Raw genomic sequence first — 26,768 nt, 5'->3', positions numbered from 1 at the left:
GAATATTTATAGTGATACGTTTAATTGTTCAGTACTTTAATACAAATATAAGAAATAATACAGAATTAAATAACACATGAAAAGTTTACTAAATATATAAATATCCAATTCAACAGTGAAAACAACTTACATTTTAATTTCTAGGTCACTGGATAGAGAAAGACAAGGGAAAAGATACCGAAAAGAAACACACTAATTTGGTCTTATGGTTAAGGATCCATATTGTTCTACTACTTAGAACAATATCTTTAAGGTGAAGTCATTGTAAGTTCATACTTGTCTCCTGTGGTGGAAAGGTGTTAACTCATCGGGAAGAGGACCCAGGAGAGGCCAAGTGTATGAACGGGCTGACTGCTATACAGGATATCTAAATGTCTGTTTTTATAATATATTTTCTTTACACTAGGCTGAATTCAGAATGAGGGCTGGGGTCATACGATGAGACAAATGGTTCCGGAAAGCATGCCATGTTTAAAATGTGAGCTACTGTCTAAGACTAACACTATTTATCCTGCTACAAAAATAAGTTAAATAGATAAGTTAAGGTTGCCAATGTTATTTCACAATAAATTCTGTCCTATTTTCATCATAGTAAACCTCATAGAAGCACACAAAGAATGGCAGGAAAAACAAGGGTTCTAGCAAGGTCAACAATTAGCAAAACAGTTAGCAGCTAATAATAGACTAGATCCCAAACAGCGGGAAAACAGACACATGAACCTAAGAATAACAGAAGAGACATAACGACAGAAAGGCAAAGGTAGTCTCAGAAAAGTTCTTTGGACCCTTCATATTCTTTCTTCTCTCTCTCACTTCTTCCTCCTTTGCTTATTCCTTTCTATTTTATTCCCTAGAATTACATCAATTTTTACAGCCGCATGGTAAATTTTCAGGTCCAACTCTGTTACATTTTGGATGAGGACACAGAAGCTCATTGAGGTAAAGTGACTAATACAGGGTTCCCACCGTAGGAGCCCTGTCAGCCTGTGCACTCAACTTCCTGATTCTAAGTCCAGTGCCTTCCAACAGCACAACACTGCATTGCTTTACAAAATCAAGTCCTACAACAGACCTGAGAGGTAAAATGACTTCCTCTTGGAATTCAAACACTGAGTCGCTTCAATGGCAGTGAAAAGTCGTGGAATTCTTAAAACATTTGCTCCCGCCTCTTTTGCTCATTTAGGTGCCTTGGAGAATGACCTATTTTCCTCCTGCTTTCCTCTTACATCAGATTCAAGTAGATCAGGGAAAATCTTTCAGGGTTCCATGTGGCTCCTCTAGGGCTCTGGATAAAAGAAAGAACGAGATGTTGACTTTGGACATGTATAATTTCTATGTTCATGTATTTTAAGAGGATAAGTAATAGAAGGATTAAGAGACTCAGAAATCCCCTAGTGTATATTTCATCAGATGAAGAACTAGACGTTCCCCACCCAAAGTGATATGAGTGAACTATTATGCTCTTTAAAAAGACATAGGGCATCCCGGAAATGACAGTTTGGAGAATCACCTTAGACTACAAGGACATGTTCAAGAATGTCAAATGATCTATATGTGTTTTATTGATAAGTCCTGGAGTTTTGTTCCTCATGGAGACTAACTTGCTAGACAGTGGGATTGGAAATTGTCACAAAGTAGACATAGGGGCTTTAGGGCCTATTGACTTTCTAGCATACAACCTGGGAGGACATAGTCCTCTCTACAAGGCACGTGGACTTGAAATAAATGCCCTGCAATTTATCCTGGCTCTACTTCTCACTCTCTGTGTAATCTTAGGTAATTTACCAGTGAAGTTCTGCATATTTCATAGCCTGCCAACATTCTAACATCAACTATTAATGTTCCATGGAAGTACCCTTTTTCCCCAAAATTGGCTCAATACTTAAAAAAAAAAAAAAAAAACTAACCCAAATGAATTATTATCAAAATAAAATGAAATAGACATATAATGTAACTCTAGTTTTTAACTATAAATCCCATTTTTAATTATTAGATTCAACAGACATAAGATTTCTGCCAAATTGTTATCATGGTGTCCTTTCACTCTGAGTTATGAGCTTATTTTATTTCATTTCAGATTAGTAAAAAACAGTTCTTGGAAGGGCAAACATCCTCATACCATAGTTGTGTAACATTGTTCTACAATATCAATGAATTTTGCCTTGCAGTTTTCACATCTGCAATTCTTTTGCTAGAAGCCACCTGCCTTCTCTCCTCTATGGTTGACTTATTCTCTCCTTTCAGGTCTCTCATTAAACATCACCACCTCAGAGAAACCTTCCTAACGAATTGCAAACAAATAGTTTTCTCATCAAGTTATTCTTTTTCATTCTGCATGATTTACTGTGTTATTTCCTGACAGATATGTTCTCAGGTCTTAAGAGCATATTCTTTTTTTTTTTTTGGTGAACCTGGGGATTAGAACCCAGGACCTTGTGCTTGCAAGGAAAGCACTTTACCAACTGAGCTATATCTCCAGCCCAAGAGCATATTCTTATTTGCTAGTTCACTTGTGGTTTCTCTGTTCCACTGGCCTCTCCTCTCCACCAGAGTGGCAATGTTCTGTTTTATTCATTATAATTATTATAACACACATGGAAAACTTATTAATAAATATCTGTAAAATGAATGAATGAATAAATTTCTGTGAACCTTGCTTTTATCATCTTCAAGACAAAAATAACATCTTCCTCATCGACTGCTATGAGAATTAAATATAACTTCTAGAAAATCTACTCCTTTTGTCCCATGAGCATCCATTTAAATATTTTAGCACAGCCTCTATGTCCTCTTGTCATCTCCAATAATATTCCCACTTCCAAAGTTTTCTCCTCTGAAATCTAAGCATTTTCCCCTATGACTATTTATTTTGGATTGTCAGTTAACAATAACAGAAATTTTCTTATCTCCTAACCACTGACTGGAATCCAGAAAAATAATCCAATGACAGCATGGTTTTCTTTAGAGAGCACTAGAATAAGTTGATTTAAAAAAAAAAAAATCCCTTAAGCCTGATTTTGAATGATTGTTTGATTTTTGCATCTGATTCAAAAAGTTGTTTTCCTTTCTCTAAAATAAAGCTTCTATACCAAATATATACATACCGACTCCCTTCCCAACAAAAGCCACCATGCTTTACTCACAACTCTTACTCAGATGGAAATTTTTAGGATCTTTCTGAGCTATAGGATACCTAAGAACCACATGAAGAACTAGTTCATCTCAAACACCTAGGACACACTTAGAGATTCTGTCTTTGTAGGAGGCCCAGATGCATCTTTTAAAAAAAAAAAGTGGGTCATCTATGAGCCATACTTATGAAAGAAGAAAAACTATGAGGACAGAGGATGAAGAACTTGTGTAATGAAAAAGAGGAAACAGCTAATAGTGATAAGGATAGGGAAACCACATGGAAAACCCATGATTCAGCGCTGCTGGGCAGCCTAGGGCAGCTTGGAACCCAAAGCCATCATCAACCCCTGCTCTTCCTGACAGCTGACAGTTTTAGTTTTCCTGGAAACCCATTTACGCACCTCTGCACTAACTGTCCTCATTCTACACCCTGACTTCGACTAACTTTAACTATTTTTCTCATCCTTTTGCAAAAAAAAAAAAAAAAAAAAAAAAATCTAATCAAAACCATTCTCCATATTCAAAAAGAAACAAATAATATACACACATCAAGAAATCAATTTAAGTATCATTAGTTCATTTCAGCACATGCAGGTTTTTGGTACATACATTTTCTGATCTTGTCTCCCCTCTTATCTTCACTCCAAACTTCTCTCAAGACTGCTACTTAAATGATTAATAGAGGTTCTCCCTTCCATATACATCTGCACTCATGCCTAAATTCAGGTATCTTCTGAAACCTTCCTCAAAGACTACCTGCTAATAATCATGTCTTCCCCCTAGCATACCTCCTTTACCTGGACCCTCCTCTGTCGTTTGTACAATGCACAACAACACACATTCATAAAACTTGGAACTTAGATATAGTAATAACAGAAACTAATTATTTACTGGAAACTTACTATGTTGCATTTGTGGGCTGGACCTTTATTGGTTCACACTGATGGTTAAATTGTTGTTAGCCTGAAATTAACTATGGTGTGAATACCTGTGCCACAGAAGATGGCAAGAACAGCTCTGTCAGCTTTCCCCCAAGTTAGTTTTCCCAAGAACCATTGTCTCTAGGCACTTTTCTGATCGAAGGTATTCCCTTCCAAATCCTCACAATGGCTTACCCAAAGGTACTCGGCTAATTTGTAAAAAGATAGGACTCGATCTAAATTGCTGAGTAGTTGCTCACAGTCACAAATGAAAATAATGACTGACTGGAAAATAACCAAATCTATAGAAGTTTATAATCATCTATTGGTATAAGTTGACAGTTAAAATTTAAAGTCTTGAAGGAAGAAATATTTTTACATAATTAAAATGTCATGTTTAATTTCTGAATTATTTCATGCAACCTTGCATAGGATTAAAATAATTTTAGCCAGATAGGAAGAATAAATTCAAGAGATGTGTTGTACAATCTGATGACTATAGAAACAATGCATTGTATCCTTGAAAATTGCTGAAAGTGTAGATTTTAAGTGTTCTCACTACAAAAAAAAAATGAAAGGATACATTAATTAGCTTGATTTAACCATTACACAACTACAAACATCATGTTATACACCATACGTATATAAAACCTTTGTCAATTTAAAAAATTAACAATAAAAATTAATAATACATATTTTTTGAGTAAAATAAACTTGTATACATAAATTCCAAATGTATTTAATAAATAATCTTTTTTGTTTGTTTGTTTGGTACTAAGGATTTAACTCAGAAGTGCTAAGCCACATACCCAACCCTTTTTTTTTTAATTTTTTAATTTTGATAGGGAGTCACTAAGTTGCTTAGGGTCTCATTAAATTGCTGAGGCTGGCCTTGAACTGTCTCAGCCTCCTAAGCCACTGGGATTATAGGCATGGGCCACCACACCCACCGCAATCTTTCAAAGACTCAGAATATAAGGCCAGTCCTTTCTTTTGGTTGTATAAATATAAGAGAAAGTTGGAGAATCTACAAACCAGTGACTGCAGGCACTCTTTGAACTAGAAGCATTTGTCAGTCATAGTGACATTCTGTCTTGTGTGTTTACTAAAGGCAAGAAGTTCTTGTGGTGGTCTCTCGTCCATAGAAGCTTCTATAAATATCCTCCATGAAATATAGGATTTAACACTGAAGTTTTGATTTTGGCAAAATTTGTCTGTTTGTATTACAAAAATCTCTTTTGTTCACTATTTTCTAGAGGAAATGGTATTTTCTTTTACAATATGATTATTATAGAGACTAAATTTATTCATTTCAAAAACCCTAAGAATTTATTTCTCAATTTATTTTTTCTGATAAGTCTAACACTTTTCCACCTGCTATACTTAGTCAAATATATATGTAAATAATATATATTAGATTAGTTAAATTATATATATAATACATATATAATCTGTTAACAGAAGAACTATCATACTCTGGTTTCTCTTCAGAGCATATAAATCTTTTTCCTTTCAAAAAAGAACTGCTAGGGGAAGAACTGCTGCACTGTATATGGGCTGTTGACACCAGTCTGGATCTGTAAGTAGGGATTTTTAAAAAATTTTAGAAGTGATGTGGAAAATATTAGGGTTGCAAAAACTAACATAGCTTCACAACACAATTCTTCAAGTATTATGAACCCAGAAATCGCCATTTTAGTGAGTAATAAGTGGGAGAAGATTAATTTGGTATGCCCAATATCACTAGATACAGTAATAAGTATAATCTTCCCACCTTGACCTTCCACAGAGAATCCAGTGTGTCTACCCACGACTAAGCTATTAAAGGAACTTAGAATTACTTGCCTCTGTGAGGGGAATGTGAGTAGAGAGAAGCCAGAAATACATGAGAACTGAGATTCCATTTAAAAGCACAAGTGTTTGTAATGTTACAGTTAGTGATGGTTAGTAAAAAGGAGACAGCAGAAATCATGCTTTTGGGTTATAGAATTGAGAGGCAAAATATAATATTTGAAAAATAAAGCCCTGCCTTGTTTAAAAGATATGAGATACGGATGAGAAATTCAAAGTGATATGTTCACAGATTCTGACCAGGTTCTGGTGTTCTTTGATGTAGTATTACCATGAACAAAGCTAAGGCTGTGGAATTATAGACACAGCCTTTCACTGGGAAATCAGTTAATAGTTGCCTGTCTACCCAGCTCACTCCCTATCCCTCTTAGCATTTGTGGTAGCATAATGATGACCTCAGCAAAGGTCCACATCCTAATTGTAGGCATGTGTGAATGTGTTACTTTATATGGTGAAAGAGATTTTACTGATTAAACGAAGGATCCTGAGATGGAGAGATGATCTTGGATTATAGAGGTAGACGCAAGGGTTCTTATGAGGGAGAAAAGGAAGCAGGAGAGTCAGTCAGAGAGGTGCTATAGGAGAAAGATCCAACTGGTTGTTTCTAGCTTTGCTGGTGGAAGGTGGTCAAATGGTAAAGAAAGTGGACAGTTTCTAGAAGCTATGTAAAGATAAAGAACTCTCCCCTAGAGATTGCAAAAAGGAAGGAAGCCCTGCAGACAGATACCTTGAGTTTAGTCCATGAGAACCATGCTGGACTTCTGACCTCCAGAACTGTAGGATAATAAATCTGTGTTGTTGTAAGCCACTAAGTTTGTGACACATTTTTTTAAGAAGCAATAGAAAATTAATACAACATTCATGATGTTTCCTTCTCAGTTAAGTCATACTGAGTACTTTCATAAAAGAATCCAATCTTCTCCAGATTAAAGACCATAAAGTTGACTTCTCCTAGCAGTGGAGATTAAAAGCTTAAATCTATTCAAAGCCAAGTTTAGTGGTAGGGATATGATGAAGTGCAAGATGATGGAATAGAAAGTAATCTATAATTAGACTCTAGGTAAAGGACACAAGCTAAAATGCAAAGGCAACGGAGATGTGGGAGGGTTGTTTGGCTGGAAGATTTCCTCATCCTTAATTTTTCACTAATGTGTTTAACAGAAGGCACTAATGCTGACAGCAAATCTCCTTAAAACAGTCCTAAGACTGAAATGGAGCAAACTAAATTCCATGCATTTATGATGGTGTCAAAATGAACATAACTAGTATGTATAACTATAATGAACCAATAAATGCAAAAGAAAAAAATTAAAGCAAGCCAGAAGTATAAGGAGCCAAGAAAATGAGCATGCCATTTGAGAATTGAACTGGGATTTAAATGCTGGGTAGGATATTGGGATGTTTTAACTCCTAGAGGTGTTCCTACTATACACCGAAAAGCAAAATTTAGGTCACATAAACTAATTTGGGTTTAAGTGTCAAAGAGGAGAGGAGCAAAGAATAGCTCCAGGTAAGAATGAACGTCCAGATTTTAAGGACTTATAAGGTAAGAAAATCGTGATGGGTGATATTTATCCAATTGTGAATTGTAAACATTTTTTTCAGGAAGATAGCCTTGGAGTGTGAAATTTCACCTAGAAATGCTAATCTGAGCAGTTCAATAAAGATTCCCCATTGCTTTCCCCATATAAAGCATCCCATTCTTTCTACTTGGAACTCTGAGGACACCATGGTGGGAGTGGGGATAAGTATGAGTATCTTATTTAGCAAAGCAGATTGTTTTAGGATTTTAGGAACAAATATTCTTTGTAATGTCCTTCGAACTAATGATCTCCTTCACCACCACAACTTGTTTGGTGAGTTTTTTTTTATGTGATATAGTACTAAGCTTAAAATAGGAGACAGTGTTGTGCTCCTGCTCAGGAAATACGGTTCTCCTCATATGGCGATTGTTCCATAACAAGAATCCATGCACAGGTTATTGTGAAGTGAAGAAAATCAAGTCAAATATGAAGATCATGTGGCTGGAAAATACATTTCTACATGAAATTGCTAGTAGTTGAAGACAAGGAGAAGTTTAGAACATGAACTTCATACGATTGATCTAAATTTTCTATGGTTTTTCAACTGAGCACTGTCAATCAAACAAAACAAAACAAAAATGACTACTCAAAGAGTTCTAAAAATGAGGTGATATGTCTATGATGGTCTACTCCTAAGTGAAATTTTTATATTGTTTCTGAGAAAGATGTAATCACTGGTGGGTGGTCTAATGAGACATAAAATATTATTCCCGCTAGGCACGGGTAGTGCATGCCTGTAATTCGAGTGACTTGGGAGGCTGAGACAGAGGGATCATGAGTTCGAAGTCAGCCTCAGCAACTCAGCAAGCCCTAAGCAACTCAGTGAGATCCTGTCTCTAAATAAAATATTAAAAAGGTCTAGGGATGTGGTTCAGTGGTTAAGTGCCCCTTGGCTCAATTCCTGGTACCAAGGAAAAACAATAAAATGAAATATTATTCTCAACTTCAAGTTAGCCCTCAAACTTATGACATCACCATATTTTAATAGAAAGAACTATTATGAGATGGAAAATTTCCCCAGGAAATTTTAATTTTTTCTCACTTTCTATTTCAGTAATAAAGTACTGGATTTATGAAAAAAAAATAAAAAAGTATATTCTTTGAAATATATTAGTCTTATTAGAGTAGTCACCAGGGAAATAACTGATGATCCTATCAGGAATGTGCAGAGAAGTGGCCTATTAACTCATCATATCTTCCTCCAGAAGGAATTTTACAGCTGACAAAACCAGTTTCATGTTTTCTGTCATTAAAGAGAATCACAGGAAAAGTCAAGCAAGACTAACTTCTTTGAAAAGATAACAGCAACCATTAGAGATTAGCCCTCTGTGCAGAAACTATAAATTTGTTGACTTTTGTGGGCAATGAATACTGACCATGAGCTTAAAAAACAAACAAACAAACAAACAAACAAAAACCTTTGGTCATCTATCAAACAGAGCTGACTTAAACAGATTTTCTTTCTGGCTACTGGGCAACTCCACAAAGATGATTAAAGAATCATTGACAAGATAAATTAGAGAACAGATTCATCTTTCCCCTCTCTACCTCACTATAAACACATGCGTGGGCGCGCGCGCCCACACACACACACACACACACACACACACACATATCAGTTCCACTTTTTTATGTCTTTATTTATGCTCACAGCATCATTCCTCTGGGTTCAGAACCCTGGTGTTGGTTTTATCCCTACCCAAAAAGTTTAGTGGTTTTGACAGATGATGAAAAGAAAAAGAGAAAGAAAACAAAAGTAAAAGTAAGGAAAAATGAAAGGCCAATGTATAGTACTATTCCCCTTTCTCACAAATTAATCATCAGAATTCCTTACTTGAAAAAATTAAAAAAAAAATATATATATATAACTAAATATTTGGTCTTGATGAAACACAATTTCATTACCTCTGAGCATGTAAGCTTTAAGTATAATTGACAGTTGGTATTACTGGCTGTATAGGGAATTATATTCTCTGGCTATTAAAATTTTCTGAAATCAGTCAAAATCAACTCATTCAAAATATACCACAGAACATTCAGAGAAATAAATGTCATGAAGACATCACCAGTAAATGGTATCCCTGATGTTTACAAGATTCAATACAAGTTAAGGTGTTTATTTCATAAATGAGGAAAACCTTGGGCGCAGAAATAAACTGTCTCCTTTTGTTTCAAGAACTGGATAAGGTATTAAACAATTGTATTTCCCACAAAATCCAACACTTGCTTAATGAACAAAGGGCAATGACTGCAAATATCCTTGACTAGTGGAATTCACCTTGGGCTTTCATAGTTTGTATTGTAAGATTCTTTTCCAAGAGGAATTTAAAAATTACTTTGAATACTCTATGCTTTTCTGCTTGCATTTGCCACAAGAACAGTAAGCACAGATTAAAATGAAAGCAACTGATAATAGTAGCCCCGTTCAAGTCAGGACTCCAGGGCACCAGTAATGAAAAGAGCATTCTGGCAGAGGTCAGGAGACCAGGGTTCTAGTCCTAGCCTGCTGTTAAGAAGCTGTGTGACCTTAGAGAAGGAAGTTGACTTCCCTCTCTGAGCTTCAGTTTCCAACCTGGAAAAGTGAAATGTTTGGATAAAGACAAATTTCTGTCTTTGGTATTCTGTGCAGTGCTTATGAGTTTAATAGCATGTATTTATATGCAATAAGAGTATCTGATCTGTAATCTCCTCTTCCAGATAGAACAAATTCCTTTACTTACTTTTGCAAAAGGGCCACTGACACTGAAGATTTGCTGCTTATCTTATAAATTAATTTGGGGTTAATATAAGGCTTATGCAAAATAAAGTGAGCAAGGAAACTAGAACATGAAAGATACAGCCTATAAAACATAAAATGAAAAGGAAAATAAGGTAGTATTTGAGGGAAATTTTTAATTAAAATCTAAAATAACACTCAAAACCAACATTTTTTCTTCCCTGACCCCAGAACTTCAGCCATCTAAGATGCAGGAAACTCCCGTATTACCCCTTTGCCCTAGGAAACTCCCATTTCACATAACATAAACCTCATGTTCAACTTAACAAACTGTGCAAAATTGTGCACTGTTTCCAGAAACCAAAGAAATGTAAATCTTTCTACATATATAGTTCACTTCTGTTTCTAAGGCATCTTTTTATAATATCTCATAATAACTAAGACTTGGCATTTATGAGGTAATGGATTTACAATAGAAGGAAGGAAAAATTTACTTTGAAAAATCTGTCCATCATTCCATTCATTCATTCATTCATTCATTCAATAAGTTAACATTTATTGAACATGTGGTATAAATAAGATGTTGTGATAGATGCTGTGGGGGATAAGGAGAAACTCACAGCCTAGAAGGGCAGAATGACATGACACAATTACTGTAAGTGTGGATCACCTGTATGTTGCCGATAGTGTTTGAGACATCATGGGAGTATAACATAGGAAGTGCTATTTAATGAGTGATCATATTGGACAATTTCACAGTCTCTTAAATGGGCAGCTGGCTTGTGGAATGCTGTAAAAAGAGAAAAGATTGTCCTTATTAACAGGTAGAGAGGACCTTGCATGGGTGCCAGACTTCTTTCTTTGGTTTTACTATCAAATGAGTCCTTTGTGATCAAATAAACTCTTTCTTCATTTCCTCTCAAGAGCCCTCTCTTCTCTCAGCTCATAAAATGATTAATCTTTGAACCATGTTATCAAATGACAACTAGAAAAGTCCAATTGCAAGAAAATGACTCTAAAGCATTTTAAGACTGCATCGACATTTGCATATTTTAGAAAACAACAAAAAAACCACACTGTGGCCATCCCCTAGTTTATAACTTCAGACGATTCCCAAAGTATTCAAAAACAATTGAACTTGTTTCATTCTTTGTATTCCTTGTAATGACTCACCTCGGTCCTGATTCCGGTGACGTTTCCAGTATAATAAGATTGAGATTAAGACCAGAAGAATTACCAGGGAAACAATGCTTAACAAGAGTGGTACTGAAAACCAAAAGCCTGTGGATATTGAAGGTAGAAAAAGGAAAATCACAAGAGGAAGCTGTTGAGGCAAAAACTGATATAGCAACAATTATGATGAGTTTTTATAAGAGGTGAGTTTTCAATTGAAATTAAACTTAAATTCATACCTATAGAGATCTACATTCACAATTTCATATGATTTTAATAACATTTAGGTAATATATATTTAGGTGTTTTATGCAGTTACTTTATAATAAGATCTTTGTGTGCATTGTCTCATCTAATGCTCAGAACATACTAAGTTAAATATTATTATTATTATCTGGCAGATTTAAAAAATCCAAAGCTCTGAGAAGCCAAGTGAGTTCAAAATCAGAGCAACAAGCAGAAGAACAGCAAAGCACATATTCTTTTTCCTATCTATAAGGGTGATTTAAGTTTATTGAAGACACTAGAATATACTAAGTATAAAGGGAAAAAATTGTGGATCTCATGATTTCAACTCCCAGAAATAGCCTGTCCCAGTGTTTGTATTGCATTTCTTCTAATCTTTGTCTTAGTTTTAAAAAACTCTTTCCAGTGTCAATAATGGAACTTGGTCTAAATGTCTTCCTCTGAAACACAAAGGCAAAGAAAGAGCCCCTTGATTTGGAAGCGTCTAGCATCTTCTCCTTAGTGGAATTTGTCACATCACAATTTAACTAAAAACCTTCAGACAGAAATTTGTCTAATTTCTACAGATCCAGTGCTTTGCCTAATACTTTTAGTTCAAGGTTTTTAGTAAATGTTCATAGAAAAAAAACCAAGGTACCCATGGTTTTAAACCTTATATGGAATTCAAGTTGAATTTAGCATTCCTGGAATAGAAAATAAGTTTGTTTTATTGTTTTTCAGGGAAATTAACACTTTGCCTTGGCTGAACCTGAAGATCTCTTCACAAATGCCCAAATCTAACACCACAATCCTTTTGACCGATGAGCTTTACACAGAAAAGATTTTTCAGGAATTTGTTTGTAGCCTCCTGAAAGAACAGCAATATTTTTAGGAAGTTTATTACTGAGTGCTCATCCAAGAGCTAGTGCTTCAAAACTACATGAGAAATAACATTATGACTATCATCACTAAGACTTCTTGTCTCCAAAATTACTGTCCCCTTTATTCTCTCACCCAACTCTCACTTCTTGTACCTATGAGGCCCACAGACAGTAGTTTAGAAGGAAACACAGGCAAGCAAAGGGAGCTTGAATAGGAGAAAGATTGTTTTAAAGGAGAGATGACGACTCTTCAGATGGGCCCTTTCCTACTGTAGGTTATGTAGAGATTTCATCACAGATGCCACATCTTCCTTCCTAATCCCCCAGACTCAGCTGATGCTCCACCTCTCCACCTTCAGTCCCCACATGGTGAACCACAACTTTCTTACTGAAGTATTTGTCAAGTGGTTTTACAATTTCCCAGAAACTTAGCATATCCCTAGTGGGCTATAAGCTCTGTAAGTGCAGGAACTGAGTCTAATTTGTTGTTGTAGTTTAGTACATAATAGACACTCAGTAAATCTTAGCAGAATTAAATGAATGAATGAATGAATGAATATCAGCAACAGCATTTGATAAGTGACGAACATGCTACATCACATTTCCTATAGTATAGTAGTATCCCTTAACTGCAACTTCACTTTCTGTGATTTCAGTTACCCATGGTTAACTGTGGTCAAAATATACTAAATGGAAAGTTCCATAAATAAACAATTCATAAAATTTAAATTGCATGCCATTCTGAGTTGTCTGATGATGACATCGCACATTATCACATTCCATCCCATCTAGGATGTGAATTATCCCTTTGTCCAGTGTATCCACATAGTATATGCTACCTACTTGTTAGTCACTTAGTAGCTGACTGGGTTATCAGTCAACTGTTGTAATATCACAGTGCTGTGTTCAAGTAATGCTTACTTTACTTAATAATAAACCCAAAGCATAAATGTTTATCAGGCTACATTGTTATAATTTATTTCATTATTAGTATAAACATAACTATAATAAAATCATATATTATATATGTGTGGACACACACACACACACACACACACACACACATGTGGTTTGGTGTTTTGTGCAGTTTCAGGCATCCACTGGACATCATGGAATGTATCCTCTGAGATAAGGGGAGACTGCTATAAAATCTGCTTTTCTGGTTCTTCAACTCTGCTTCTCTTTCCTTATATGTATCTTTCTCTCCCCAGATATTCCTTTGCTGAGAGACTGAAAATCTCTGAAGGATATTTGCCACCTTCTAGGTGGGTATATGCAGATGTGATCAGAGCCATCTTTGCCTGCCTTCTCTTACCTTTGTTCACAGTTTGCTTGTAGTCAGTCACGGTCCCCTGGTACAGCACCTGGCAGATTACCTCCTTCCCCACTTGACTCTTAGGGTCTTTTACACGGAGTATGCTGGTGACAGATGTGGTCCCATTAGGGTGTAATAGACTCTCAGTACTGTTCTCAATTCCTGACCCAGCGACCTTCCAGGAGATCATGGGTGCCGGGCGGGCAGTGGCAGAGCAAGTGATATTTAGTTGGTCTTCAAAGAAATAGTAGTGAAGGAATACTGTGGGCTGTACTGGGACAAAAAAAAAATAAATGACCTGGCATCAGTTAAGCACATGGTCTCCTTACAGACATGAGGAAAAGGTCCTTACGGAAAGATAGGTGGCACAACCCACACCCACTGGGGCTGGGGCCTTCCCAGTTCTTTGGGGTCTCCTTATCTGATCTTCAGATGGAGAGTGGACTGTGATAGGAAAGGCCCTTTCTGTAACTGCCTCCAGCAGAACTAGCTGGATGGACAGAAGGTATGGAGAAGTCAGATATTATTTGTCTCTCCCCAGTATTTCAAAGCCTAATTATTATGTTCCCTTCTTTGCATGAGTAATGCAGCATCTCTACCTTCTTTTGAGTGTTCCTCTCAAGTAGCTTGATGGTAACTCCCAACCAGCACTTCCATACCCTGCACCTATCAGAAGCACAAGGGTAGGTGCAGAACAGACAGCCCCAAGAGGGACCACTGCTTAGTGATACCCATTTTTTTTTTTCTTAAACCTGAATGAGTGAATGAGATACAGAGAGACTTGGAAAATCCCTGCTTGGAAGATGTACATGAAATACAAACTAGCGATTCATAACCTATAACCTGAAAAAACAAAACATGACAGTTAAAAGGACCTTGGGCCTCACCTGATAGAGTTAAGGGAAAATAACTAGCTTATGAGAAAAAGATATAATTTTCAGGTCAGCTGTGGCCTGTTCCCTTTTAAATTTTCCCTAATGACTTCATTTTTGTTGGAATGTAGCATTTTTCTCTGCTAAGCAGTGCAGACTGTTCTTTCTGAGGTTGGCTTAGAAGCCCCCAAGATAATTACAGGGCAGTGCCAAATAAAAGCTGGCCAGTATTTTTAGGTTCAAGAGGTGGGTGGATGGCAGTGGGTGAGGAGGAGTAGAGCCATAGAACTTCCACTCTGTCCAAAGAGTGTCCAAATTCCAAACATAGCAAGCACTGGAGGTAAAGAGATCAAAGGAAGAAAAAGGAATGTGATTCATGTGGCCAGACTGGGTGTCAGGATTCTCCAGGGTATCAAAGAACAGCTTAGAAGGACAGAGTCAGGGGAAGAGAATAGGATTACTAGCTGGAAAATTCAAAAGTCATCTGATTTTCAGGTGAACAACAATACAGAAAATTATGAGTAAGGGAGAGAGAACAGGCAAAAGATAAGAGAAAAATAAGAGAAGATACAAGAGTAGGAAACAGAAAATTATGACATAAAAAAGCAAAAGACAAAAAATGAGATAAGAAGAAGGGACATATGATGGAAGGAAGGAGGGATGTGGGGAGAGAAATTAACAGATAAACAGAAAATGACAGAAGCAGAAAGCAAGAGGAAAACCTGACATACGTTTCTGCAGAGAGGATTCAGCATAGGTAAAATAAATGAAAGAAACATGAATTTGATATTGTCGTGCCTCCCTTAAATTGTTATCTAATTGAATCACCTCTCCTCCCACGGTCAATAGTCTTGGCATGCTTAAAGTCTCACATTGATATTTCTAATTACTCTGTCTAAATTTGTCTTTTCCCTCCTAAAGCCACTGCCAAGTGTGCCATGTCCCAAAGTCATTCCTTATTCCTACTTCCTAATACTTAGCTACATGATAGTAAAGAGGAAGGGAATCTCATCAAACAAAGCCTACTGGACTTTAAGAGAAAGCTGACTCCAGGTCAGTGGAACCTGGCTCTGTCCTTAAGACCGAAAGGTTCAAGTTGTAAGGGACTCCAGAGATAATCTGTTTCACAGTTACCATTCAAACAAAGAAACCCCAGCGGAAAGAGCAGACAAGATCTTCAGGGGCCATATGATTGCTAATGGCACTGCCAGGTCCAGGTCTCACTAGGGCCACTGCTTCTGGAGAACTTGCTGTCCTCATCATTGTCCACAGTTCCATGGACAGCAAGACCTCCAGAGGAAAGAGAACTCAGCTGAGGAATTCAGGGTAGCACCACAAACCCCAAAGAAAAGGAAAACCACAGCAAACAGCTACTGAAGACATGAAAGGCTGTGTCTTCTAGTGAATCATTCTGTGATTATGAACCCAAAAAACTAGTCACTACAACCATGTTCCAAACACTCTTGAAAATAGCGTCCCCCCCGCCAGGCAGTACATTCTCAGAGATTCTCACCATAAAGGGTGAGACAGGCTGTTCCTGAGATCTTCCCAGAAGTAAAGGTATTGAAGAGACACATGTAACACCCCTCGTCCTCCAGCGTTGTGTTCCAGAAGGTGATGGTTGAGTTCTGGAGTCCAAGTTCGGTGATGTTCACTCGGCCCTGGTAGGCAGGCTGGACCACAACCCCATGGTTCCTGCTGAAGGTGACCATGTTTTCTGGGCTTACAGCCTTCTTTTTCTGCCATGTCACAATCAAGGCTTCCTGGGAAGTTTGCAGAGAACATCTTAAGGATGCAGGTGTATTCAGCAGCAATTTTTCATCCTGGGTCACCACTTCCACTATGGAATCATAAAAGAATATTTGTTTTAAAACTTTCATACACACATGCACGTTTTCCTGATAATAAACAAAATGTATGTTGAAAGTCATATTTTAAAGAGAAAAATGCAAAGAAGAAAACAAAATTTATTTACATACCTATATGTTGGTAGAGAAATACATATCATATTTATTCAATCTTTAAAAGTAGAGTAGCAGAGTATAATAACAAGAAAAAAATGCTCAGAGACCAGAAATTGTGAGGAATCCCTGTAAGTTGGAAAACAAGTAGACTGAGATTGAAGATGAAAACTACTAGACTGGATAGAAGATTCACCAAGTGTGCTCATGCTTGGAGAGGTAGAAGCCAGGAGCAAGAAAGGGCTAAAGGACAACAGGCAAAGTGGTCAGTTTAAGCAAAGAAGATGGAGCATGCACACACACACACACACACACACACACACACACACACACCCTACAAAGGAAGGGGACAGCACAGAGATATCTTCCTCCAGAAAGCAGGAGGATAGGCACATAGGCTGGAAAGATACACAAGACAGCGAGTGCCTTGGGAGGCTTGTGGTACCTGTGAGAACCTTGAAGCTTCACACCCAATGACAATCCATGTACCCCCATTTTCACTGAATGTCATGACAGTAATTTCCTGTGTACTGAAATGTTGGCCACCGACTCTCTATGACAGATGATTTCATGGGAAACCTCCACATCATAAGAAATAGCCAAGCATTTGAGGAAGCTAACACAATGAAAAAGGAGAACTGAAGTCCACGAACCCAAGAAGGGAGACCAAATGAATAAAGGCATCATAAATCAATAAATACTTTAACATGAATAAATGTGATATCCAAAGTGTATAAGAAGACGACATTGTAAACGGTAGAAATTAGAGATGTGGGAAATGAAAAACACAAAATCTCAACAGACTGCCCAATTTAGCAGAATGGATACCACAGAAAATGAGTAGGCAGAAAGACTATACCACAGAATTCCTCCAGAATGAAGCAAAAAGGGATAGGTTATGAAAGGGATTCAAGAAAAATTCAATGAGTAGACTTAAATGTTCCAATATCAGTCCAAGAAGATTTGTTGAGAGAGAGAAAAGAGAATGGTATACAAAAGCATTTTAAGGAGGAAAATTATTTTTTCAAACTGAGGAAAAGAGCAATTTAAAGTTAGATATATCAGTCATGAATCTCCATGCACCTAACAACCGAACTGAAATATATAAAGTAAACATGAATAAAATGACAAAAATTTTAAAATCCACATCATCATAGGCATTTTCTATACATCTTACAGAACCTTTAATTCCATATAATAAACAAATAAAGAAAAAAAATCAAAATGTATAAGTGCATTCTACTGTCATGTGCAACTAATTAGAACAAATTTAAAAATTAATTTTAAAAAATTTGAATAATCATGTCACTATGTAATAGATTGTTGTGGAAGTTTTGTTAGAATCTGGTACATAATAAATCATAGTAAATGTTAAAAAAAGAAATTCTACAATAGTAGAAAAAAAGAAAACCATCAAATATAAGGATACAGAAAATATGAAAAAATGTGTTTAGATATATGCTTTATACATTTAGCATAAAAACATTTCATATTTACATACATACTATATAACATATGTGGATGTATATAATTTAAATATATAATACTCAAAGAAAGAATGGGTAATCTTTTCAAAACTCATAAAATATTTCCCTAAATTGAAATCAACTACAAAAATTTGCTACACTGTGGACTTGAACACTGTTCACACTGCAATAAAATCAGAAATTTACACACTTTCAACTTTTTATTTATACTAGACATCAGCAGAAACCATCAATGATAACTATATGACCAAGATAAAAAAAGATGTTAAATCTGTGGAAATGGGTAAAGCAATTCTTAGAGGGACAAATAAATCCTAATTATGTTTATTAGAAGACAAGAGAGAACGAAAAGTGAATATAAACTTACTCCCAAACCTACTTTCACCTTAATGAAGATAAAAGTACCCATTACTAAACCGATACATAAAATGTAGACTTGATTAAAAACACCAAATTTGTTTTCAAAGATGAATAAAATAGATAAAATGTTGGCAGATATAGTAGAAAAAAAGAGAGAAAGAAAAATTCCCCAACAGTATCAAGAATGAAAAGAGAGGCACAGTAACAGATATACTCTGGGCCCCTGTTGCGTGATTCAAGATTTAATGAGAACTGCTCTTGGGAGATTGATTCTGGAAGGCAATACCTGTTGGTGGGGTTGAGGTGTCCTGAAAGTTTGCTAAGATTTTGCAGAGCAGAGTATGGAAGAAATTGTTGCCATTAGAATGCAGATGGAAAAGAGATCAAAAGTAGGTTTCAACACTTGGGTAATTTTTTCCCCCTTGACTGTGGAAGAAAGCACTAATTGGAAAGTATATCATTCTTTGTTGCTTGCATCACCCTCACCTGCAGGTGATGTTGAGCACCAACACACTGAAAATAATTAAAAGTAAAAAATAAGAAAATAAAGCAGAGCAGAAAAATAAGCAGTGACCTATGGGGTAGAGTAGGAAGAACTAGGAAATTAAGCAGATAAACAAACATCATGGGCATGGTTTTTACAAGATAAATAATGTGAACCTATGTCTCGTCTATATTTCATTGCTTTCTGTATTTTTCTATAAAAAGAGGTCACGCCTAGTTTTAAGGCTGAGATTATCTTCCAATAGTATCATGTCCATTCAGACTCCCATAAGCATTCCCATATCCTTACAAACACAGGAATTATGTCTTAAGTCTTTCGCTGTGGTGGGTGAAAAATGACAACATAATTTAACTCAAAGAGAATATTTTTCACAAGTCTGAAAACAGCTTCAAAATATCAAATTGTTCTTCTCTACTGAAAATAAAAATGTGAAAAGCGAAAAGAACCACTCCCATTCTTCCAAGTAAATTACATGCTTCAATAATTCATGCAGACAAATGGAACTAGCACAGCACAAACAGTGGTTAGTGGCCAAAGGGTCCACCCCAGACGTTGCACTTGCTGGACTCAGGGCAGGGGGACTGAGCATCGTTACCTTGTGCTGTGCACAGCACCACTGCTGCCATGCCCCAAATCAGGCTGTAGGTGGACAGATGACAGAAGGCCTTCCTGAATACCTGAAGACAGAAAGCAAAGTACAGAAATGGGGGTTTGCATTTGGATAAGGCCAAGGAATCTTCAGTCTAACTGCTATTTCAGGGAATGTTGAGAGTTAAGTTTTCCCCAGAGAATTTGGTTTTGTGGAAGCAGTGTCAGAGGTTATGGATAGAAGAAATAACAGAGTACTCAGGATGTGGGAAGGGCAAAGCTACAGTGTGGCTCTTTTGTGATAGCAATTGGCCCTCCCAATTGGTGGCCTTGCTCCTAAAGCCACTATTGTCAATAGCAAAGCCTCAAAGACTAGGATCACTGGGGAAAACAAACTGCCTTAAATGAATACAGAAAATGTGGAGAATACAAACGTAGACAGCATTCATTCCTAAAATAATCCATGTCTGCTAGAATTAAGGATGTAATTCAAGGAGAAAACACGTTAGAAACATGTGACCACCTGGAGATTTGTGGAGTCAGATTCCCCTGCAAATGTCACAAAGTTTTGGATAAATTGCACCTTTTTAAAAACCAGTACTGGTTTTAATTTGATTTTTTGTGCTTTGTTGCTTTGTTTTCATATGTGTAGGCAGAAATCTTTGGCCTTCTTATAAGTCATGGGGCTATTTAAGGGAATGTTATTTTGGGCATTGTCTTATTATAAAATGAGCAGGAAGGGTGTATTCAGCTGAACTTTTCCCTACAGCTGCCACATGGATTCCTTCATCTGGTCTCCATGGATGTTCATTTTAAGGAAAACAGCAAGAAAAGTAATTTTCCTTTTTTTTTCTATATTTCCTCATATTTTTTTAAAATAAAGGCGTGTAAGAAATTTGGGTTTTCTCTAACTTTCTGGTATGAATTTTATTTCCTTGGTCTTTCATATGAAGCTTGAAGGTTTAGAATCTTGCTTGTGCAAAACGTTGACTCCTTGAGACTTCTTTCCTGCTTTCCTATGGCAGAGCTCTAAGTAGTGGGTGCTTAACTGTCTGATTTAAAAAGACAGAAGTAAATAACTGGAATCAGAAAAAATACAAGAGAATATATGTTAAAACAATACTCCAACTTATATTTTGCTTAAGATGACTAAACCACTAATGATGACGATACTAACGTCTATTCAACATTTTTTATGTACCACACGCTGTTCTTAGCATTTGAGACAAACTACTTCATATAAACCTATTAGAGTGTGCTCTTATTACAACCATTTCCAAAATGAAGAATAGGAGACACAGAGAAGTTAAATAACTTTCCTAAGGTCTCACAGCTACAGAACGGCAGAGCCAGGATTTAAACCCAGGCAGTTTGGTTCCAGAGCTCTTCACCACAACCACTACAGAATACTGTAATAGTACTGGTTTTAATAAAATGATGCTGTTACTGCCTGTGACCAAATCACTATTGTAAGGAATTATCAAACACTTAGTCACACAGAGATCCCTGCTTCATTGCCCTGGAACAATATACTAGATCTGTAATCAATTTTGAAACTGGTGTCCTGAGAAACATTTAATGAGGTTTCCACAGAGCCAAGCAATCTCTCAGAGCCACTGAGTAACTTTCTGGAAATTCTGTTGGTGATAAAGCATCCCCCACAGATGGCTGGCGTCCTTGGCTCCCATTTCCACACCTGCAGCTCAACACCTCCAGAGAAGCTCTCCCCACTGATGTCACTGTGACCTCTCCTCCCTGCCCTAAAGCTCCCCCTCAAGGCGCCTTTGGGTGCCTTGAAATCACCAAGCTCTTTTCTACATTAGTTCCTTTATGTTTTCCTTCAGCTTCTAGTGCTCTCAGGTGAATGAATGAAAGAAAAGGAGTGAATGATAAATCTATGAATGACACCAAATTCATCATCGTTTCACCCCAAATGGCTTCTCTTCTGAACTTCGACCTCCCAGGCACTGGAGTCATCCTAGGTTTCACATTCTCCCACTCCCCAGACAAGTAATTAGTCACTCTACACAATAAATCATGCTTTGTGAAGTCCCTCCTCCTCACCTCTACTGATCTCAGCTTATAACACCGGGTGTTTTGTGTAGTTGTCTTGAGCTTTTGCTAATACTTCTTTCATTTATTGTCATTAATCATCTCTACTGAGTCTGACCTCATGCCAGTCACTGTGCTGGTGCTTTTGGAGACAAAGGTGGATAAGGCAGACACAGTACCATCCCCAATTAAGTTCATTTTCCAGCTTACATACATATATAATATGTTAGACAGATTTTCCTTAAATTCATCTTTGCACAAGTTGCCATCCCCTTAAGAACCTTCTACCTTCCCTTGCTTTTTAAAGAAAATAGTCAAATGTTTTAACCTAATTCTATCTATTCCTTCAAATCCATCTCCGCTGCTTCCCTACATATCCCCTCTTGTCTACTTCTCAATGTACCACACAATTTCCTACCTTGGCATTTTTGCTTAAACCATTCCCCAACCAAAAAATGAATTCCCTCTGACTTTTATTTAGGTCTCCCTTTTGGTGAGCCTAATTTCAGTCATCTCAGGGCACAGTGATCTTGTTCCTCAGAAGCACTTTTTAGTTAGGTCTGTAAAGCCTGTTAGAACTCCAAGCAAACTTAAGCTTCTTTCCCCAGTGCCTATAGACTCCTACTTCCCTTTGTCTACAATTCCACAAATTCCAGATCTTGTTTGAACACATCAGTCCACTTTCCAACTTCAGAGAAAATGCCTTCTTCCAAAACATAGCTCACCATATGCCCCAGACCCTGAGACACTGTTCCTAACCTGCATGCCACTGTCTGGCACCCCTGACCCCAGTCTGTTATTCTGTTTATTTGCTCTTATCCATGGGGAAAAAAATCATAATACTAAAACACAATCTACTGATTCTGAAACTTCTTGTCAGACTGTGCTAAATTCCAGAGGCTCCCCATTGTCTTGTTTGGCTAGAAACAATCTCTTATTGGGGTCTATCTACTTTTCCTATTGCCCCACAAGAACCTCAGAACATCCTGACCACTTTCTCCATGTTCCAATCTATTGCCATAACTAACCCAGCATGGCTATCCTGTTTTAAATGTGTAGGTTTTCATCAGCTGCTTAGCTTAGCTGCATCATCTGCTACAATAACTTGAAACTTATTTCTAAACTATTTGAACCACATGCACTTAAATGCCCTTACTTCAAGGTCAGGATTGCAAAGGATGTACCCAAGGGATTCTCATTGCCTCATTCTCAATGGTTGCCTTAATTAAGCCTTGTTTTTGTAATTACTTTTAGATACAATGACTTTTCTGCTAGAGTTCATTTTCCCCAACACTCTAAACTGGATCTATCTGATTACCCTGAAATTTCTCTGGGGTTTCTAATTTCTTCTTGTGACCTTAGGATTTGGGGGATGGTAGGGAAACAGAGTCTTTGAGGACCTGAAAATCTCCATCTACCACAGGAATTTCTTTTCCTTTTCCTGCCTAGTGGGAACACCCCAGTTTTAATAACTTTCTTTCTTCCCACTGCATAGACATCTTCAGTCTAATTAGTACATTTCTTTTCTTCCTTCAGAAGGTAGCCATGATCTAAAACTTAATGAGAAATGTTACAGAATTGTCAAACCAGTTTAGATCATCCAATGCTTTCCAAACATTAATCTCATTATGCAATTTTGTTTTTTTCCTTTGGTAAGAGAGTTAACCACCTGCCTATGTTATATTCAGGCATATGGCTGTAATGAGACAAGTTCCCAGTTGTCCTGGCCTAGTCCCTGGTTTGGGATTAATGTTGTGATGAACACCGGAACAAGACTTGTTTCAGTTCCGCTGGGTCCCACATACACTCGGGAGGTGGAGGTATTCATGGGAGCACGGGAGTTGTAACAGTCTGGATGAACCCCTGACTCTCTTCTCTAGTATCCACTGAAACTGCCAGAGATGTAGAGTTTCCATCACAATTTCTGTCAGTGTATTTGTAGATCTTTTGGGAGGGATGCCCTGGAAGGGAGGCTGTATCACCTCCCTGTGGTCTTATCTCCAGTGCCACCCAATATCTGAGTGTCTTCTCATCTTCAGATAGGGCAGTCCCATCAGACTTTTTGCCTAAATCCCAAGGAATGCCATCATGGCACACACTGATATTCATCTATGTGGCACAAGTTGGTTTTCCCTTACATTTCCAATGTTATGGGGAAATAAAACTTATATCTGAACATGCCATTGGATGAATTACTGTTTGCACATGTATTTTATTATTTAATACCCAAGCACACCATGAGCATGCCATGGTGTGTTGGCATGGTGATTTCTTCCTTCATTTTCACAGATCTGAGGCCTGCTCATTTGGCCCATTACTCACCCACTCACAGGCACCACATTCAAAAAGTTTTTAGTTTTGAAGTGCCCCAATGTCTACTCGAAAAATTTCTCAGTATTACTGGGACTGCCCCATTCTATTTTATAATGTAGGAAAGTCAGAAAAAATTCAGCCAAATGTTTCCTCAGGATCTCCTGTCAGGGTCCAACATGCTTTGTTTTATTTTCTGTTAAAGCTATTATGGAAATAGATATTGGCATCCTAATTCCATGCTGCTTTATAAAACAATTATACCCTCCTCATGAAAATCTAAGCCCTAGCAGGCTGTCATAAGAAGATGCAGAATAGGGATTTCATAGAGAAAATCTGTTTCAGGTAAAAAGAAAAATCAGACACATACCAAAATGTAAGACTGTGGACTGGGAGCCAGCAATGTTAAGAAACACAGTTACAGAAGAAAGGGTAAGTGGAAGGAAAGCCCATTGTTAAAAAAAAAAAAAAAAAAAAAAATCACAATTTCCCCCTCTACTCTCAGCAGAGTAACTGAAAAATACTGCCAACTTGAAAACAAGAGGATTTTTATTTTTAAGGTTACCTGGCATTACTGTGTGGTAGCAGTAGCCACAAGGGCAGACTCTGGCTAACTTGAGTTTTTCCTAAAACAGATAATACAATGTATGAGGTAAGACAAATCATTTTACCTCTCTGAGACTAAAAAATTAAATAAATAAATAAATAAATAATAGTATTAACCTTATTGTTAAAAAGACTAAATGAAGTACAGATGAGAGATCTGGAATTCATAATGCTACAAAATCTAAAACTTTTGAGTGCTAATATGATGTCACAGTGGAAAATTCCACACCTCCCCTCATGTGATATGTTGTAGTCATAAAGGAAGCACACTAAAAATATTTTATGAAATTACCTCCATGCTATGTTTATAAGGTCTGTATAAAACATGAGAGAATTTCATGTTTGATTTCTAAGAAATCTCATTACTTATATGCAAATATTCTAAATTCAAAAAAAAAAAATCTGATATCTAAAATACATCCAGTCACATGCATTTTGAATAATGGTATTCAGCCTATAACACAGGTAAAGCTCCTAGAGTAGTGCCTGATACCAATAAGCACTAAATCAATGTTGCTGTTATCTTATAAGCATATAGTGGGAATAAAGTATTTAACAGTATTTAGTACAGCCTAGGATTTAATAAATGCCAGAATGTGTGAGGTAGCTAAAGAGATTAAGCACAGGAGACAAACCATGAGTCCAATCACGAAAACAAAGAAATCCACTATGGCCCTCACAGAAAAGACCAGGTTTACAAAGGCCCAGATCTTACCTCAAAACCGCCCAGCGGCAGGTACACATCTCTCTTCCCCTGAGAGTTTCTAAGTCCAAACCCCCACCCCACCACATGTAGCCACGTGGTCTTAGAAAAATTAACCTCTCTGCCTGTTCTTTATTTGTAAAATAGGATAATAATTCCCTGTTGTGAAGATCAAGAGCATCTATCCAGAAAGACACACTAGCTCACAGACCACCATTCTCCTTTGTCAAAAAAAAAATAATGAAATAACTGGCTGTGTGATCTTGCCAGTAAGCTATATATGAAAATATTATTTTGAGGCTTTAATTTTATTTGAATTTCCCCCTAATTATACCAGTATGGTATATGAAATCCTCCCCTTTGACTTTTGTCATGTAAACAAATCCAGAATAAACAAAATGTCGGTCTCCCTCGATATCCAGGGGTTTAACCCTTCAGAGAAACTTGATCACAAAGCGTTTCAATCCCCTCTCAACCGTTGCTGCCGCTTGCTTCATCAGATCCTTCATGGCTTCCCAAGACTAGAGCCCAGAAGATGCGGCAGGGCTGAGCATCAGAGAGGCAAGGAGCTCTCCTGGAGCAAGCCAGAGTGGAACCCTGCCACCCCGCCGCATCTTGGGGTGCCAGCGCAGAGCCAGCACAACGCTCCTCATGCCCTCCTTGGGCAGTTTAAGATGGGCTGTGCCTCGCTCGCCATGGGAGCTGCAGTCAGCAGGCGGAGCCGCCCTGAGCAGCCGCAGCCTCCCGCGCTCCCCTCCCGGCCCCACTTCCTCTGAGCGGAGAGCAGTGATCTTTCTGGCGAAGTGTCTCCGGAGCCCTCGCCTGGTAGCATCCTTTCCCCAGCGAACTGGGACGGAGGACCAGGACGCCAGAAGCGGCCTGTCGACCCGCCTTTAAAAGGCAGGAGTCGCTTCTCAGCAAGGTAAATCGCTAGGACAGCGTTGGCCGTCAGCACCACGGACCAGCTCCGACCAGACCCGACCGGCCGCGGCTCGGCGCATTCTTCCTGCCCGCCGCCCGCCCCAGGGCCACCGGCTCGCCTTCTCCCACCCTGCGCGCTCCTTCCCATCCCCTGACCCCGCTCACCAGCCTCTCCATTCTCGCTCCCGGCCCCGCGGAGTGGCCGGCTGCAGCTAGGAAAAGGGCGGCTGTTTTCGAGGACCAGGCTGTGCCCCCGAGCTGTGCCTGGGAGGCGGGAGTATCGTGAGCGTCACCTGCGTGACAGCCCCTACCATTAGCACCCAGCAACAGTGCCCCCCTCCTGCTCCCGGCCCCACGGTCTCCGCCTCTCACTCGTCGCCTTTCCCACCGCCCCCACCCTCACGAGCTCAAAGGAGCCTGGATCAATTTGTGGGCAGAGATTTTCATTTTCATTCTTGCCCGTCTCCAAATATTCTTTTCCTTTTTCAAACCTTTAAAAAGAAAATCTTTCTTTTACCTATACTGAGAAAGGAAATGAGGTGGGAAGAGAGAGAGATGAAACCATGTTAGCAAGGGAAGACGTGGCAAATATTTTCAAGTTGAATTT

General features: G+C 37.9%; 1 protein-coding gene across 3 annotated transcripts; it reads right to left on the bottom strand.

The window, feature by feature from the left end:
- Positions 1 to 26,536, bottom strand: CD200 (CD200 molecule). 3 transcript variants are annotated; one of them, XM_079155742.1, is made up of 7 exons: positions 26,327 to 26,536; positions 19,577 to 19,658; positions 16,182 to 16,508; positions 13,797 to 14,069; positions 11,376 to 11,483; positions 10,873 to 10,992; positions 1 to 1,285 (listed from the first exon to the last, which is right to left on the bottom strand). In XM_079155742.1, exons 1-6 carry the CDS (start codon positions 26,336 to 26,338, stop codon positions 10,901 to 10,903), a joined length of 894 nt encoding a protein of 297 aa, XP_079011868.1. In that variant the 5' UTR covers positions 26,339 to 26,536; the 3' UTR covers positions 1 to 1,285; positions 10,873 to 10,900. The 3 variants fall into 3 exon arrangements, with proteins under 3 accessions (XP_079011868.1, XP_079011866.1, XP_079011867.1); XM_079155740.1 differs by lacking the exon at positions 10,873 to 10,992 and having other exon boundaries at positions 26,327 to 26,494; XM_079155741.1 differs by lacking the exon at positions 19,577 to 19,658 and having other exon boundaries at positions 26,327 to 26,475.
- Between the last annotated feature and the right edge of the window lie 232 nt (positions 26,537 to 26,768).

Source organism: Sciurus vulgaris (genome assembly GCF_902686455.1).
Source record: "Sciurus vulgaris genome assembly, chromosome: 10".
Classification (NCBI taxonomy): Eukaryota; Metazoa; Chordata; class Mammalia; order Rodentia; family Sciuridae; genus Sciurus; species Sciurus vulgaris.
This window is presented reverse-complemented; position numbering and strand designations above follow the sequence as displayed.